General features: G+C 53.1%; 1 protein-coding gene and 1 long non-coding RNA gene across 2 annotated transcripts in view; one reads left to right on the top strand and one right to left on the bottom strand.

Annotated features, from left to right (window-relative positions):
• Positions 1-17,158, bottom strand: part of GSG1L (GSG1 like) — a 166,928-nt gene that overhangs the window by 96,291 nt on the left and 53,479 nt on the right. Inside the window, 1 exon segment of the mRNA XM_006172132.3 lies at positions 1,162-1,314. Coding sequence (XP_006172194.1) covers positions 1,162-1,314 — 153 coding nt within the window.
• LOC102503207 (uncharacterized) lies at positions 7,780-13,409 on the top strand. The gene is made up of 4 exons (XR_334518.3): positions 7,780-7,953; positions 11,336-11,606; positions 11,960-12,063; positions 12,376-13,409. It is a non-coding gene; the product is annotated as an uncharacterized LOC102503207 (long non-coding RNA).

Genomic DNA, 17,158 nt, shown 5'->3' with positions numbered 1-17,158 from the left:
CAATCCCCCTTCCTCCATTCTTCCTTCTGTCAGGATTTTGGGCACACATGCACATGCACCCAGTTTGTTTTTCAGACTGGTGGGTCTAGGACTCGAACTGCACAGTTGACCACGTGGGATCTGTCTTAATATCCACCTTAACCACCATGCCACCAGCTGGCCCAAGTTTATTTCTTTCTTTCTCCCTAGAGAGAAAGAGAAGGAGCTCAAGAGACAGAGCCAGAGAGAGAGAGAGAGACAGAGACAGAGACAGAGGCAGAGGCAGAGAGATGGCACACCCAGCAGAGTATTGACACTGCGATCCACCCCAGTCTCAGCCAGTCCTGGAGCATGTGTGTGTCTGGTGACTCAGGGAGGTCTCTGGACACAAGCCCAGAACCTCTCCATGTGGGTCAGCCTTGCAGAGCACTGTACGACCATCATGCCACCATCCATCCTTGGAAATCTCAAAGGCAATCAAGGTCCAGGAGTAATGGGCCCTCCACCCCAGACAGGCTCCTCTTCTTCTTTTTTAAAGAATTATTTTGTTTAACTTTATTTGTTTATTTTTTTGTTTTAATTTGACAGAAAGGGGCAGAGTGAGAGAGAGAGAGAGAGATAGGGAAAGTGAGAAAGCAAGCTGCCAGGTCCAGGACTCAAACCACAGTCAGCCATGTGGGAGTCTAGTGCCCTTAACCACCACGCCACCTGCTGGCCCCTGGCTCCTCTTCTGTATTCCTGGGAAAGGCGCCTCCATCCTCCCCTCTGCACAGCCATGTGCGCTCTCACATCACACCCCAGTCCATCCCCAGACCATGCGGCATTTATCTCCTACAGACATCTCAAGTGAACGCACCCCTTCTCCCACACGTGCTAATCCACGCAGGCAGGGCTGTCTGCTTTTGTTTGTTGCTCTGACCTCAGCACTGGGCACAGGGCCTGGCAGGTGAGGGAGGCTCAGTAAGCACATGTCAAGTGAGTGATTCCGTGAGCGGACATCTTTACCCATGATAAACTGAGGCTCAGAGAAGTGACTGGCCCAATGTCTCCCATGTGGTACTGGACTGACTCTCAGGGCGACTCCAGTGCCGTTTCTCTGTCTGCATGAAGCACACAGGTTGGGTGTGCTCTGGCTCTGCTGGCTGGACCAGCCACTCCTCAGCAGCTGGCCCGATGCCTTACCTGAGAGCACCGTGAAGACGGCTGCGAAGGCGTTGAGCTTGAGCCCGTCGATGACATTGCTGGAGTGGAAAAGCTCCAGACACATGAGGCTGAAGCCGACCACCAGCAGGAGGATATAGAGCACCTCGGAGACTACCGACAGCCACAGGACCCCTGCACAAGAGAGACAGAGCCTTCAGATGAGGGGCTCGCCACCACGGCCCTCCCGGTGTCCACTCCACCCTGTGTGCACTGCAGGTAGCGAGTTGTTTTAGAAGAGGTCTCAAAAAGCCAGATGGTAGCACAGTGGTAAAACGTGACACTGAGAGGCTGACCCACATGGGAAGGTCCACGGCTCAAGTCCGGAGACCTCCCTGAGTGTGCCAGACATGAGTGTGCCCGCGAGCAGGAGCCGGCTGAAGCTGGGAGTGGATCGTGGCATAAGGATCCCGCTGGGGGTGACATCTCTCTGTCTCTCTCACTCCTGGGAAAAATAACTAAATAAAGTTTCAAAAGGAGAGAAGAGGATTGTCTGGGGAGGGTTCTGACGGACAAGAGGCAATTATGGCCATCCTATTTTCCCCACCAGGACTGGCCCAAAAACCCAAGCTTGGGCTGGCTGGTGCATGGCGTTTTCTGGGTGACCATCCTGGACCACCCCTGGGACCCAGGGCAGTGTAGAACCGACAAGTGGACCCACTCGGACTGGAGGGAAGGGCTGTTCTGTGGCCGGCCGAGAGGCTCTTTCTCTTTCTCATCTGCTAGACAATTGCCACTGGGAGCCTTCTATGGCCACGAGGTAGAGTACAGGATAAAGCTGGTTCCCCTGCTGCTGAGCGGAGCAAGGAAAAGCTGACGTGGCCAATCACCAGCCTCAGACGACCCGATTCTGACTTTTATATGAGACAAACGTCTCTGTTGCTGAAACAGTTCCTGTGAGGTTCTGTTACCTGTGGCTGTACAGATCCTAGCTCACACAGCATGCTAGCCCAAGGGACACCCACACTTCATCTGCCCTGCACCCCACCCTGCTCCTTTCTAGAAACCACCATTGTTACTCCCATGGCTTTAACTTGTGCTTCTCCCAGGGGCTGCCATGTTCTGTGTCATCCTTCCCTCCTGGGCACAGCTGATTGGTCTGGCATGATCGTCGAACCTAGAACTGACCAATCAAGGCCCACCGAAGCAGACTGGGAGAGAGGCCCTCAGATAAGCGCCTGGGCATCCTAACCGTGTGGGCACCCGGTTCCAGCTGTTCCTGAAGGACCAGCTGCATCCTGCCCTTCTAGTTTGGCTGTTCAAACCTGCCGTGTTCCTCCTTCCACCTGGACTGTCCCGGAGACACTCAATAAACACTACTTGGCAAATAAAGCAGACAGCAAATTTTGAGTCCTGTTTTGGTCCCTGTGGAAGAACTTGGATCCTGAAACACCCGTTGTCATTCCCAGCACAACAGGGCTTCCAGAGTTCTGGAAAACTTTTCTCTTGTTTCTTTTTTTGACTACAAAAATAGCACATGTCCGGGGCCATCCCTTGGACTCCTGTAGGAGAATAATGTGCTTTTGGCAGCCTGGATGTTGTTAAAACACCCCCTGGCACCGCACGCTCACAGCCTCCGAGGCCCTTCTCTGGCCCAAGGCCCAGCAGGCAGCAGGGAGGAAGGCGAGCTGAGCCATGCCAGGAGGTGACCGCCCTGGGAGGTTTCACCCGTCACCTCGCCGCTGCCTCCACGCCTCTGGCTGCCTTTATAGACCCCGCTGGCACTGGCAGTCGGCCCTCACCAGGATGTGGCTCACTGACTCCTGCCTCCTCAACAGTGCCCTCACCCCAGCGGGGTGTGCTCAGCCCCCCTGCATGGGCCCTGGGCCAGGCAGCCCCCCACCCCTCCTCACAGCAGGACCTAGCTCTGGAGTCATGATGGGAGTCGGGCTGGGGCATAGGGGTGAGGATGCTCTGGAAGTAAGTTAACCACAGAAAAACAGATGCCTGGCTGGGGGTTGCTGCTTTTTATTCTTTATTTATTTATTTTTTTTTTTTTTGAGAGAGAGAGAGAAAGATTATTTCTACAGAGTACATGCGCTTGCCAGAGAGACAGAAAGAGACAGAAAGTGAGAAATCAACCCCCAAAGGGCATGGCCATGCCACAATCCCTTCTCCTCCATTTTCTTTTCAGGATTGTAAGCATGCACACACATGTGCCCGGTGTGTTTCAGAGTCACTGGTCCAGGATTCGAACCGTGGACGACCAAGTAGGAATCCAGCACCCCAGCTACCACATCACCTGCTGGTCCCTGGGGTTTGCCTCTTATTCCCACTAGATTGTAGGTTTATTTGTGTTCTCACAAGGCTCCAGGAGCATCTGTCGGAAAGTTTCAGCCGCTCCAGCCAAGGACATTAGTAACAATAATGACGATCGTTGTTATTATGCTGATAGTAACATCAGCAAGTACGGTCAGGGCCAGCAGTTCTGAGGTGGGTACCACACGCCAGGCCAAGGGGACTCTGGGTCCTACCCCCTCTCCCTGGCTGTAGTTGGGGGTTTCTGTCTTTGGAGGACTGTCCTTGGGCGCCTGGAGCCCACCTCGCCCATCCTTGTGCAGAAGGTAACTGGGAACTTACATTTTCCTCTCTGTCCTACGGCTCTGGGCTGGGGCAATGCTGAGAGGGGACTCACATGCACAGCTCCGCTGGGTCAGACCGGCCGGACTGCGTCTCCCTGCTTGCCTGCCTCCCTCCCTGTCCTGTAGCCCCATTTCCCTTTCCAGCCTCCCTCGGGACTGTGACTTTTAGAAACGACATACACCTTTATCTTTAAGGGAATCTGACCTCAGACATTCATGTGAATTATTTCCCCAACTCCTCCTAACAGCCCTGCAAGCTAGCAAGTTACCACCCATTTTACAGATGAAAAAGTTAAGTTCCGAGGGATTAAGCAGCTACTCTATACAGCTAGGTAGTGGCACAGTCGGGATTTGAACTCATGACTCTCTGACACCAGGAACCATCATGAGATATAAGCTGGCAGGATACAGTGGCTACTTCGAAATCATTGTCTGGCTCACGGCCCACCTCTGCGGCCTCTCTTGGTATGGAGCCATGGATTTCCCAGTTCAGGCTCTCATTCAAAATGTTCTCCAGCAAAACCAAGCAATTCCTGACTCGGGATTCTGGGAAGAGGATGGCCAGCCAGGCATGAAGTGACCTTTGGTTCTCAGCAATCCTGAGCCCAGGTGGCCACCAGGTGGGGGAAGGAGGGGACAGTGTAGAGAAGACGGCTGTGAGGCCCCTTTGGAGGCAGGCGGGGGAAGCTGGGTTCAATCCACATTCAGAGGCAGGTGAGGACATAGTGATGGATCTTAGCAATGGAACAAATGACACATGCTCGGGAGTGCAGAGGACGGATGGAAAGAATGTGTGGGTGAGACCTGCTGCAGGAGCCAGGGACACTCCAGGTGAGAGATGACAGTGGCGTGAGGATGAGTGGGCGAGTCAACCACTCAGGGTGGGGGCCTGTGGGATAGAAACTATCAGGGGCCATTGTTTTGGACTGAGGTCCTGCACTAGGCCCCAACACAACGGACCAAGATGGAGTCACTTATGCCAAAATGCCACATCTTCAACCAAAACTTTAATGAAACAGACCAGGAGATTCCGGTCCACCCAGGTCAGTGCCATAAGGAAATAAACTAGGCCCCATCTTGAGGCTTTCTTGGGAACTGGTGGTCGGCCTCACCCTTGGTCCTGGGTCTCTGAAATAAGCACCTGAAAGAGCTCAAGGTACGGCCAAGGTGTCATTGAACTTTCTGTTTTATGAACATCGTCCCTTGATCTTCCGTCAGTCCTATTTTCCCTAGAACTTAAACACAATCTCCTCTTTTTGTTTTAGGGTTTTTTATTTGCCTTAGGGAGCACATACTCACCGGAACAGAGAGACAGTGAGAGGGAAAGTGAAAAATCACTCTGCCCCCGTGCCCCCAGGGGGATGGCAATGCCACAATCCTTTCTCCTCCATTCTCCTCTTGAAATTTTGGGCACATATGTGCACACACCCAGAGTGATTTTCAAGCCACTGGGTCTGGGACTCGAACCACAGTCAACCATGGGCTCCTCTTTAAGAATTTTAATTGTCCTCTAAAATTAATCCAGAAGCCTGGTCCCATGGGGACGTTGGCATTTAAAGGAAAGGGGTGGGGCCGAGAGGCTGGGCAGAGGGCCGGGAAGGTGCAGCAGACAGGTGCCCCCTCCCCACCCCTTCCAAAGCGCATGGGGAACGCTGCCACCCCACAGCAACCGCTTGTGTCTCCCTGGGACTTGGCACCGCACCCCTCCACCCACCTTCGAGGGATTAACACCGAGCACTCCCTAATGGCAGTGCCCAGCGTGAGCCAGTAAACAAGCTCCCGGAGGCAGGCACCACTGTAGGTTGTGGTCTCCACATTTGAGTTTGCTGTCCGGGAGAGGTGCTTAATAGTGGGCTTGAGTCACACTCTTCAATTGTTGGAACCAGAGTGAAAGATTGATTCACTTTCCCATGATATTTTTAATTCTTGTTACCTCAATCAAAAAGTTTCTGCTTGGTGCTTAAGTTGTGTCCTTAACACCTTTCTCACACTTACCAATTTTTTAAAACAATAAGAGGGCCAGCCTCGGACTCAGAACCTTCCCCACACTTCCTAGCCAGACCTGAGTGAACGTTCTCACGGCTCTCTTCTATACCAGCTTCCCTCCTCCTCCTTCCCTCCTCCACCCAGGCCCCCCACTCCCCACCTTCTCTGCCCTGCTCTGTGCCCAGGAGGCTGACTCTGGAACCCCATCACCTGCATCTCTGTGCCTCTCCACTGGGGTCAGCCAATAGGAGGCACCAGCTGGAGGTCAGAGGTGAGAGTAGGAAGAAGTCAGGGTATTTCTTCTCTGCCCAAGACAGGGTATCCCAAGCCACATCTCTGGTGGTGGCTTTGTCCTGCTGTGAGGACAGCTGCAGCTCACTGGCTTCTCTTCTCCTTCCAGTCCTGTGGTACTAACAGCTCCCCACTGTTGCTGGCCTTTGGGGGCCTGCGACTCTCCCAGCCCTTCCCCTGCCTCTGTAAGGAGTTCTTTCATGAAAGTGACTTCGCCTGGACCATTTGGAGGATGCTATTTCCTGCAGGGATCTCGTTGTCACTTTGTTTGTTTGTTTGTTTGTTTTAATGGCAAGGGGTGCTGGCTTCCAGTTAGAGTAGTGAACCAAGCCAGTGGTTCCGGTGAGGCTCCCGGCCAGCAGCAGAGGGCTCCCTGGGAACTTGGGATCTAGAGTCTCGGGCATTCCCTAGACCTGCGGAGTCAGGAACTCTGAGGGTGGGGCCCAGTCTGGTTCCAGGGGGCCCTGTAGAAGGTGAAACATGCTTGAATTTGAGAAACACTTATCTCAAGTTCTGCTGTGAACGTGCGTATTAAAAAGTGAGTCATCTTAAGGAAAACTCGGCTGTGTGCTAGGACAGGAGGTGTTGGTGTCTGGCAAACATGAGGGGACTGCAAAAGTCCATTGAAGAGGCCAGGTGTTGGCATAGTGGTGACGTGACTCACATTCCAAGGTCTCCCCAGCATGCCAGGCCTGTGTATACCTGTGACCCAGGTCAGCTGAAGCTGGGGATAGACCCCGGCAGGGAAGACCACATTGGAGGTGCACCTGTCTCGCTTCTCTCTCTCTCTCTCTCTGTCATGGAAGAAACAAACTTACTTAATTATTTTTGGAAAATGGAATTGAAGTATGAGTTTTTTCTGGAGCAAAAAAAAAAAACCCTTGAAACTCATGCTTAGTTTTCTCATAATATGCATCTTCCATGAGCTTGCAGAGAAGTGCTGTGGGAATAATTAAGCCGCCGGGAAGCGCTGCACAGTGCCTGGCCTGCAATGAATGCTCATCGCCGTTATCAGTGCGGTGGAAAGTGTGCCTGTGTGAGAACAGGGAATCAGAGAAGCCAGAGGCCTGGGAGCTTCCAGGTGGGGCTGGCTGGGCCGTCCCTTGGTGATGCTGGTTGCCGTGGGGAGGAGAGGCAGGCTCGATAATCATGGGATGATTGTTCCAAGTCTGCGAAACTTGCCGCTAATGGCCCGATTTGCAGCAGAGAATAGGTGACCTCCAGGGGCAGAAGAAATGAAATGATTTCTCATCAGGTACGGGCCTGTGGGGTGACAGCTAATCCTGTAAGCTGCACTTTTTGCCTTTTTAAAAAACAGCTCCGTGACGCCAACTCTGACCCTCCATTGACGGAATTGATGGGTTGGCGAGAACGGTTTCCTTTTCAACCCAGATCCCTCTTTTGCTGAGATAGTTTCCAGGCCACCTCCTCGGCTGAGTGGGGAAAACATGGGTGAGCGCCATGTCCTGGCTGTGCAATCTTGAGTGGGGGCCCTATCCCTCTGTCCCTCAGTTTTTGCATTTGAAAAACGGGCATAATAGGCTTGTGAGTATCAAATAAGGCCGTGCCTATGAATGACTGAAGCTGAAACTTGGCAAGTGTTCAAGAAGGTCAAGTATGACTATTATTTGCTAACAAGTATAATTATGAGCAATTATAATGATTATGAGGTGGGAGACACAGTGGTGAGGGGCGTGGCTCTGGGCTAGTCCCACCTCAGTGGACTCCCAGCTCTGCCAAAAACTAGCTGGGAGACCGGGCAAGTGGTCTGTCCCCAGGGAATTTTTCCTCGCCTGGAAATTGAGGATAAGTACTCAGTTCACGGACTTCCATGAAGGATGAATTAACTGAGGAGTAAAGTGCTCAGGACAGTGCCTGCCCTATTCCAAGGGATTTGTGCAAGGGTCTTCAAAAGGTTCGTGGAAAATGCATATTATAGATTTCAAAATATTTTTGCACCAAATAAGTAACCTCGCCCTTTAATTCCCTCTTCCCATGAACTTTCTGAAGTCCCTCGCCCAATCCGTAACTGTTAACTGCTCTCGTTACTTCTCACGTGACCGAGACAAGGGGGACTAGGAAGCCCAGACCAAGTGCAGGACAAATAAAACCTTTATGGGGGTCAGAGGGGAATTGTTGCAAAGTCACATGAAATCCCAGGATGTGCCGGCATTTCAAGAGAAAACATTTCTCTCTCAAAAAAATCCATCAGTTTAATACATCAAATCAATAAGTGGCGGCACAGCGGCCGCTGGCTATGCAATGGCCGCCAGGCCCCCAGGACCGAGCATGGCATGTTAAATCATGTAAATGACACGGCCGCAGGCCCTCAGGGCTGGAAAGAGCCCCGTGACAGCTGCAGCTTGAGAAATGTCAGTGGCGGGCTCAGAGGCAGGGTACACAACTGGGAGGAGGCCACAGGCCTCAGAGAACTGGGGGCGGCACTGCACCCCTGGCCTGTGTTCTGCAGCTGAGAAACCTTAGGCCCAGAGAGGAGCTAGGACCTGCCCTCGTCCCAGTGCAAGTCGGGGGTAGTCAGGGAAGAAGGCATCTTTCACCTCCCAGACTGCTTTGTCATTTACGACCAGAGGACAGGTTGTTCCTCCCAGAGGCCCAGAATTGAGGGTCGAGGGGAAAGCAGAGTCTGGAAGAGGGGGTCGCTGTGAGACCAACAGATGGTAGCTACATCACATGCCTACAGCCCCCAGTGCACACCCTGAAGCCACACAGCTCTAGAAGGCCCTTTCTCTGCCATAGGCCTCAGTTTCCCTCTTGGTAAGGTGAGTAGATGCTCAAGCTGCCAACAGGCTGAATCCAGCCCCTAGAAATGTCTTATTTGGCCCACACAGGATTTTAAAAATATCTGAATCCATTAACAACTTTTAAAAATAGGAGACTTCACATAAAAATCCAGATTTCTGGATTTGTTTGCAAAACGGGTGGATACAGCAACACTGGACCTGCACCCCCACGTACTGATGACTGTGAGGCTGGGCTGGGGCTGCCCCCTCCCAGCAGAACACACACTGCCAAGTCTGCACTGACCCCACCCGGTCCCTATCGGTCCTTCCTGGTTCCCACCTGGCTCTCAGCTCCCACCGAAGAGGTCTAGAGTCGCTCCTTCCTGACACTGGGACAACGCAGCATGGTCCCAGCTGAGCATGGTCCCTGGTATATACACATAGGGGTACGATAGCCAGCTCTCTCGGGGACCATCACAGCACCCCAGACATGTAGGTGCCAATCTTCCGAGTTAGATGACAAGGAAAGGCATTCAGCTCTGAAAAGATGTCCAGACTGACTGACACAAGCCAAAAGCATGGTCGCCAAGCTATTCCTGAGAGTCGTTTGACCTACCCGTCCTTCACCCACTTTCCACAAAGACCCAGGAGGGTGAGAGTTGCCCATGGTCATGACATCTAGAATCTTTTCTTTTCCCCTGGTCAGAGGGTCCATACAGTCACCAGAGAAAGAGAGAGAGAGAGCACTGCCCCCTACCCCAATGGAGCAGTCAAGCCGCAATTTTTTTCCTCCATCTCTCCATCCTTTCAAGATTTTGAACACACACGCTCATGCACCTGGCGTGTTTTTCAAGCCACAGAGGCCAGGATGCAAACCATGGTTGGCCATATGGGACCTGGCTTCCCACGCACAGCGCTTAACCACTGCACTGCAGGGTCAGTCCCAGAACTGTCTTTTTTTTTTTCTATAGCACGTGCTACAGGGCACATGTACTCACCAGAAAGACAGAGAGAGACAGAGAGAAAGAAAGCAAGAAATCACCCCCCAGGGGGGATGGCCACACCGCAATCCCTTCTCCTCCATTCTCCTCTCAGGATCTTGGGCATGCATGCACATGCACCCAGAGTGAGTTTAAGCCACTGGGTCCAGGACTTGAATCGTGGTTGACTACATGGGAGTCCAGCAACATAGCCATTACACCAACTGCTGGTCCCCAGAATTGTCCTTTGATAAGTAGGAAAGTCTTGAAAGATTTCCTATAAAGTCTGACTTGAGAGTACCATGGAGACACTAAGTGGCTGCTCTAGTGGAACATGCAAAACGCGGGTCAGGGTCAGGTGGTGGCTCAGCAGTAACACAGTTGCACTGACATGCAAAAGGTCCTGAGTTCACACCCTGGAACCTCCCTGTGCATGTTGCGTGCGAGTGTGTGTGTGTGTGTGTGTGTGTGTCCATGTTTGTAGTCCTTGGCTGGTTGAGGCTGCAGGTGGGTCGTGGTGTGAGCTCTCTCTCAGAATAAATAAGTCATTTTTTTTAAATGTTGGGTAGCAAGCACTCGCAAAATCACATGGAAGTTCCCATCCCGGAACTAAGCAACATGCTACTTTGGAAACGCAGGGTGACCGTTCCTGCCTTTGCGACCATCTTTTCTAGAGCTATCCCCTCTGCTGCTCACTACCACGAGCGAGGCCCACAGGCCAGCCTCGTCACCTCAAACCTGTAGGAAATGGGACCAGCGGGTGGCATGGTGGTTAAGGCGCTGGACACGCCCACATGGCCGACCACGGTTCAAGTCCTGGACCTGGTGGTTTGCTTTCTCACTTCCCCTCTCTCTCTCTGTCTCTCTCTGGTCAAATTAAAATAAATGGATGAATAAATAAAATTAAATAAATAATTAAAAAAAAAACCTGTAGGAAATGCCAAATCTGCATCTCAACAGCTCCTCAGCTGGCTCGCATGCACATTAGTGTGATGAGAATGAAGTTCGAAGTTCGAGTCTTAGTGCGGCATTCAGTGCCCTGACAAGCCCGTCCCAAGCAGCCTGCCCACCTCTGCTCTCCACCTGCCAGACAGGCAGAGCTGCTGGCTAAACATTCCTCGGCCTCCCTGCCTCCGGCTTGGCTCAGCCCCAGGAGGGCCATCCTTTCTGGGGCAGCTGGATAATGGTCCCCCAAAGCCGTCCACATCCTAACCTTTAGGGTTTTCAATATGGCAGAAGGGACTTTGCTGATGTGATTAAGACCCGAGAGTGGAGATTACCCCGGATGCTCTGGGCATGGTGAAATCACAGGGGTCCTTGTAAGGAGGAGGTAAAGGGCGAGAGGAGGAGTCAGAGCAGGAGATGAGATGACAGAACGGAGGTGGAGCCATGTGGGGCCATCGCCTGAGAACTGTGGGCCCCTTCTAGAAGCCAGAAAAGCTGAGGAAACAGTTCTCCCCGGGAGCCTCTGGGAGGCTGCCGACACTGCCATTCATGTCAGAATTCTGACCTCAAATACCGTAAGGCAAGTTCGTGTTGCCCTAAACTAATAAGTTTGTGATTATTCTTTCATCAGCAACAGGAAACTAATACGCATCCTTTCTTCATTCAAGACCACCTCCTCCAAGAAGCCTCTGCTGACCACCCCCACCCCACTGTGGCCCCGGACAGTTCTCAAAAGAAGGAAGCCTCTCCACCACTTCCGCCTCAATGCCTCACTGTGGGAAAAGCCTGGGCTTGGCGTTGAGCCGGCTGGATTTGACCTCAGGCCCTTACCTGACCCCTCCAGCCTCAGTCTCTCTGGCTATCAGATGAGGTCAGCTCTACCAATCTCACAGGTTTTCTGGGTAAGTTAAATGAATAACAGCTCCAACTCCTCACAGTGTGGTTCTTAGGACACTGCAGGTCCTTGGAAATGTGCCGTGGGACGCTGACGGGCTGGGCCGAGAGAAACAATTCCCTTCTCCAGGGCACTCTCAACTGGACAAACTAGTTTATCATTGGAACGGAATGTGACAGTGCCTTATTGCCCCAGAGTCCCACCAGGCTCCGGTCCCTGTCAGTTCAGAAACGTCCCTGGCAGACATGCCCTTTAGAAATGGCTCTGTTGGAATCTGGGGACAGTCACTGAGTATTTGAGACGTGTCATAGTGACCTTGGCCTTCAGCATCAGGCTACAATGATTTTTCTTTGTCTTCAGGATCCAGAGGCTGACTCTGAAAACAAGCTCTGGCCACACAGGCTGGGGCCTGGGGCGGAGGCAGAGAGGAGAGGCATATCGTAGGAAGAGCTTCGAAGTCCAAGGTGGAGTTCTGGCCCCAAAGGCCCCGTCCCCGGCAGCTCACCTCGGGCAGGTCCTCTGATCTCGCTGGGGCCCTCTTTCCCCATCTCTGAAATGGGGTTTCTGTGCCAGCAAAGGAGCTAAGGCGGGCAGGACAGGCGGTGCGGACTGCCTACGGCAGGTTTTAGAGACGGTTTTATTCCGCTTTGTTTTCCCTTTGCTCGGTCACCCCCATCTCTCTCTTTCTTTCTCTTTCTCTGTCTCCCCATCCTCTCTCTCTCTCCCACTGTCTCTTTCTGTCTTGGTAATGTGATATTTTTTTTTAATTGAGTTAGGAACTGCAGAACAGCAGCCACAGCACCAAGCAAATTCCCTGATCCGGATTCTGTGCCATATACTCGGGGTGCTGAGCGGGAGCAGGGTTTGGATCCTGCCCTCTGGGAACCCCAAATGGAACCTGAGCCGGGAGATGCCCACCCAGTGGCAACCATGTCACACAGCACCCAGGCGTGCACCCCTGGCAGACAGAAATTCATTGCATCTCCACAACCACCCAATGACTGAGGTGCCACCTTACTGCAACCTTAGAGATGAGAGGAGACTGAGGCCCAGGGCCATAGCTGGTGAGTGACAGAGCTGGGATTCTGAGCCCGCCCAGCCCAGCTCCCCTGTGCTGCAGGCCCAGCTGGCCTGGGGTGCCTCTCTGCTGCTCACCAGGGGGCCCCAGCTGTTTTCTTCCAACAAGCATGTGAGGTAGGGACTGCAGGCTCCATGTTGCAGGTGAGGACACTGGAGGCAAAGGGAAGGAAAGTGATCTGCCCTAGGCCCCACGCACGATGAGGGGAGTCAGGAGGGATGCCCAAGTCTATCTGAGCTCCCCACCCTCCCATCGCACGCACACCCGTAGCTCTCTGCAGCTGCAGCTCTCTGCACGGTTTCTGGGCCAGGGACCCCTGTGGCATCTGGTGAAGCCTAAGGCACTTTCTCTGAATAATGTTTTTAAATGCACAAAATAAGCATACATCGAATTGCAAAGGAAACCAATTATATTGAAATGGAGTTATCAAAACATGTTTTAAAGATCAGACGTATAACATTAATATACGTGCTGCTTTATTAACACATGAAATAGCAAAATCGAGTGCAAGTCTAATAAGGACTGGGACTTCAAAGGCGCGAGGAGGGAAGCAACCTTTCAAGGTATCTGCGAACGCTCGAAGGTGATAGGAAGACTCTGTGATTTCCATTGGTGACAAATCTCTAGGTACAGCGAGGCCCGCTGAGGTTTGTCACCTCCGCACATCATGAAGGGAGATGCTAACTGCCAATTAGAGGCCAGCGAGAATAAAGATGTGAGATTTTGCCACCTATGTTCTTGGATCCCTGTGAGTTCCGATCACTGGTCAGGAGGGAATGTCCAGGTCATGCATCTCTGCTAAAGCAGCACTCTCCGCGGCGTAAGTGCTTATCACAATGCAGATTCCTGGGCTAGCCCCCCACCGCATCTGGTGCTGCAGGCATGCGGAGAGGTTAGGACCTGCACTTTGAACACGCACCCCAGGCTGTTCTGATGCTCAGGCCATGTTATGAGACAGAGATGTCTCCTAAAATTGTGAATGGGATCCAATCTTTTCATGCTGCATGCACATCATGAAGGGAGATGCTAACTGCCAATTAGAGGCCAGCGAGAATAAAGATGTGAGATTTTGCCACCTATGTTCTTGGATCCCTGTGAGTTCCGATCACTGGTCAGGAGGGAATGTCCAGGTCATGCATCTCTGCTAAAGCAGCACTCTCCGCGGCGTAAGTGCTTATCACAATGCAGATTCCTGGGCTAGCCCCCACCGCATCTGGTGCTGCAGGCATGCGGAGAGGTTAGGACCTGCACTTTGAACACGCACCCCAGGCTGTTCTGATGCTCAGGCCATGTTATGAGACAGAGATGTCTCCTAAAATTGTGAATGGGATCCAATCTTTTCATGCTGCATTCTTCTGGTGACTTCACACGACCCTTGGAATAAACCCCAAGGCTTTTTAGGTCCCTGCAGGTGATCGGGTCACTGCCTACTCGTTGTCGTCCCCTTGCCATGCACTCCTGCCACACCAGTGGTTTTCTCCCACTAAGGCCACCTCAGGGCCTTTGCACTGGCTGCGCTCTCTCTTCCCCGAGATCGCTGGGCTGGCTGCTCTCCAGCTCGGATGTCACTGACTTCTCCATCTAAAATAGCCACCCCCCATCACACTCAGTCACTTTCTGCTCTCCACCCGGTTTGAGGCCCCCTGCCCACCTCATCAGTAAAAATGATGATGGTTAACTGTGTCTGCTCGGCTCCCCCGTGCAGAGTTCACGCAGGCCACGTGTGGACTGTGTCCCGGAAGTGTCCGGTGCCTGCACAGGAGGTGCTCAGTAAGTTCTTGCTAAGTGAATGGGTGAATGAAGAAATGACACCTGCTGGGGCAGGAGAGACAGTCAGACTCCCTGAGCAGCGAAAAGGCCAAGGGAAGACAGTGCTTCCAGGAGAAGGAGCCGCTGTTCTGAGGCTGCCACAAGGTGGAGGAGGATGAAGACTGAGCAACAAGAATGGGCGATACGGGCCCCTCATGCCACTTGGGAGGAGGGAGGCAGGTTCTCCAGAGAGGCCGAGGCCAAGGGGCATCCAGCTTCAGGGACTGGGGGGCCACGGGCTGAGGCTGATGGTGCAGCCCCCATGGCCTCTAGTAACGAGAGCTGGGGTGGGGAGGAATTGCCCAGGCTTCAGAGCAGAGGTGGGAGAAGGGGGGCAGCTGGTGTGGTCATCTGGATTCACTGACTCACTCATTAATTCATTTTCAGCAGAGAGGGATTCAGGGGACAAGAGCAGGCTCTGGAGCCAGCAGGGTGAGTTCAAATCCCACCTCTTCCACTTGCCAGCTGGGAGATCTGGGCAAGTTATTTAAAATATTGTTGGGGGACCAGTCAGTGGTGTGGTGGTGTCGGGCAGCTAGAACCCACGTGGCTGATCACATGGTTCGAGTTCTAGACCTGATGGCTTGAACAGCATGCTAGGTGCCTGTGTGTGCGAGCCCAAAATCCTGAAAGAAGTGGAGAAGGAATTACCATGTGACTATCCCCCATGGGGGGTGCTTTCTCACTTTCTCATTTCTCTCTCTCTCTCTGGTGAGTACCCATCCCTCTGGCATATTAAAGGGGGAAAAAAAGTAAAACATTGCTGGGCCTTGGTTTTCTCATCTGTAAAATGGGATGACAACCATGCTGCCGGCCCCTAGGGTTGGGTCAGGATTTTGTGACATGTGTAGGAGGACCTGGCTGGTACTAGAGAGCTCCAGTGAGCGTGAGCCATGGCCTCCTTGCTGCTGCTCCATGCCAGAGCTGTGCTGAGCTGGGAAGGAGCAAGGACAGGCAGCTCTCAGCGAGATCAAGGACACAGAGGGACACACCAACAAAGCAGTGGCAGCTCATCAGAGAACCAGGGGACAGGATGGGCAGACCCAAGGGTTTCTGGAGGTGGTGCTGTCTCCAATGGGTCCTAAAGGACAAGAGGGGGTCCAAGAAAGCTAAGGCAGACCCCGGGAGTGGAGCCAGGCGTGGCTTGGCTGGACCCAGTGACCAGACTGAGAAGGACCAGGGGCCAGCAGAGGAGGCCACTTTGTCCCTAAGTAGCAGGGGGCTCATGCCAGTAGAGATACCCAACCAGATCCAGGTGTCTGAGAGCTGCCACCACCTGAAACCAAGGCCAGGGCAGTGCCAGGCAAGATGGGATGCTGCGGGGAAGCAGGGCAGAGGACTCACTTCCTGCAGACTCTGGGCTTCATTCTTTGTGTGTGGCCCACCAGGACAAGGGCCTGAGGGGCCACCAAACTCCCACCCAACTCCATCACAGCCCACCCACAGTGTATGGGGGAGGGGCTCAGGCTGCTGAGCCACCCTCACCCCCATCCTCAAGTCCCAAAGCTGGAGGGAGCCAGCAGGGGCAACTACCTAGTGCGGGCTGGGAGTCAAGAGGCTTGGAGGACAGTGTGCAGTCTCTGGGCAGGGCTCAAGGCTCCACCCTCCTCCCCAAGCTCCCAGATTTGGGAATCCCAGCCCTAGTAGGGCCCTGGCCAAGACAGAGACACCTGTGTTCCTCCATGGAGCCATCTGAGTGTGTGTTCTGGCTGGCTGAGGATTCGCTCACCTTTCAGGGGTCACTAGCCACCTGCACAAGGCTCTACAAGTCCCCCTCACCTCTGCCGGCATCTCCTGCTCCCTTCCGTTACTCACTTCCCTCTTGTCATTCTAGCTTCCTTGCTGTTTGTAAAATGCACTAGGGACACTCCTGCCCAGGGCCTTGGCACTTATATTTCCTCTTCCTCTGAGTCCCTCTGCCTCCTCTAAGTTTTGCCAAAATGTCACTTCTCAGTGACGTCTTCCCTGATCCCACTACAGATGGTCCCAAACTAGTGGTGGTTCTACTTACAATCTTTTGACTTTACAATGAGCTCATCATCCTAAATCGAGGGGTATTTGTGTGTAAAACTGCCGACAGCCCTCCCCAATTCTCCCGAAACCCCTTCCCTTTTCATTTTTCTAGCCTTGATCACTATTGGGCAGCCAGAGGCATCTTTCTAGAAGGTAAGTCCATTCTCCACTCCTGAGAGCCCTCCAGCATGCCACTGGTTTCCCACCATACTCAAATGAAGTCCATGCTCCTCCCAGGACCCTCAGTGCCCTGGCCCCCATCCACCTCATTGCTCTTTTTTGCCTTCCCCCTGGAGGCTCCTTCCCATCCACAAACACAGAATTCACTCCCCCCTTCCGGGCCTTTGCACATGCTTTTCCCACCTGGAACAGAAACATGGGGAAAAGAAATCTTGTCCTTTTCTCCTTAAGTGAAGGGACCTGACTCTTGGCTGCCATGTCAGGAAGACGACAGGAAGTGGTGGCAACTGCCGCCATCTGGAGGGCCCACGCCCAGGAAGAGGCCCCAGCTCAGCTCCCTCCCAGAGGGAGAGGGGCCCAGTGTGGCCAGAGCCTCCAACTCTCAAAAGAGTAGGGCTGTCCTCTCAGAACAGCCCTTCTTCAAGAGGCAGCCAGCTCCATGGCTCCTGTAATCTAGCCATTTGGGGAGAAAGGAAGAT

This window comes from Tupaia chinensis, unplaced genomic scaffold (genome assembly GCF_000334495.1).
Source record: "Tupaia chinensis unplaced genomic scaffold, TupChi_1.0 Scaffold000231_1, whole genome shotgun sequence".
Classification (NCBI taxonomy): Eukaryota; Metazoa; Chordata; class Mammalia; order Scandentia; family Tupaiidae; genus Tupaia; species Tupaia belangeri.
This window is presented reverse-complemented; position numbering and strand designations above follow the sequence as displayed.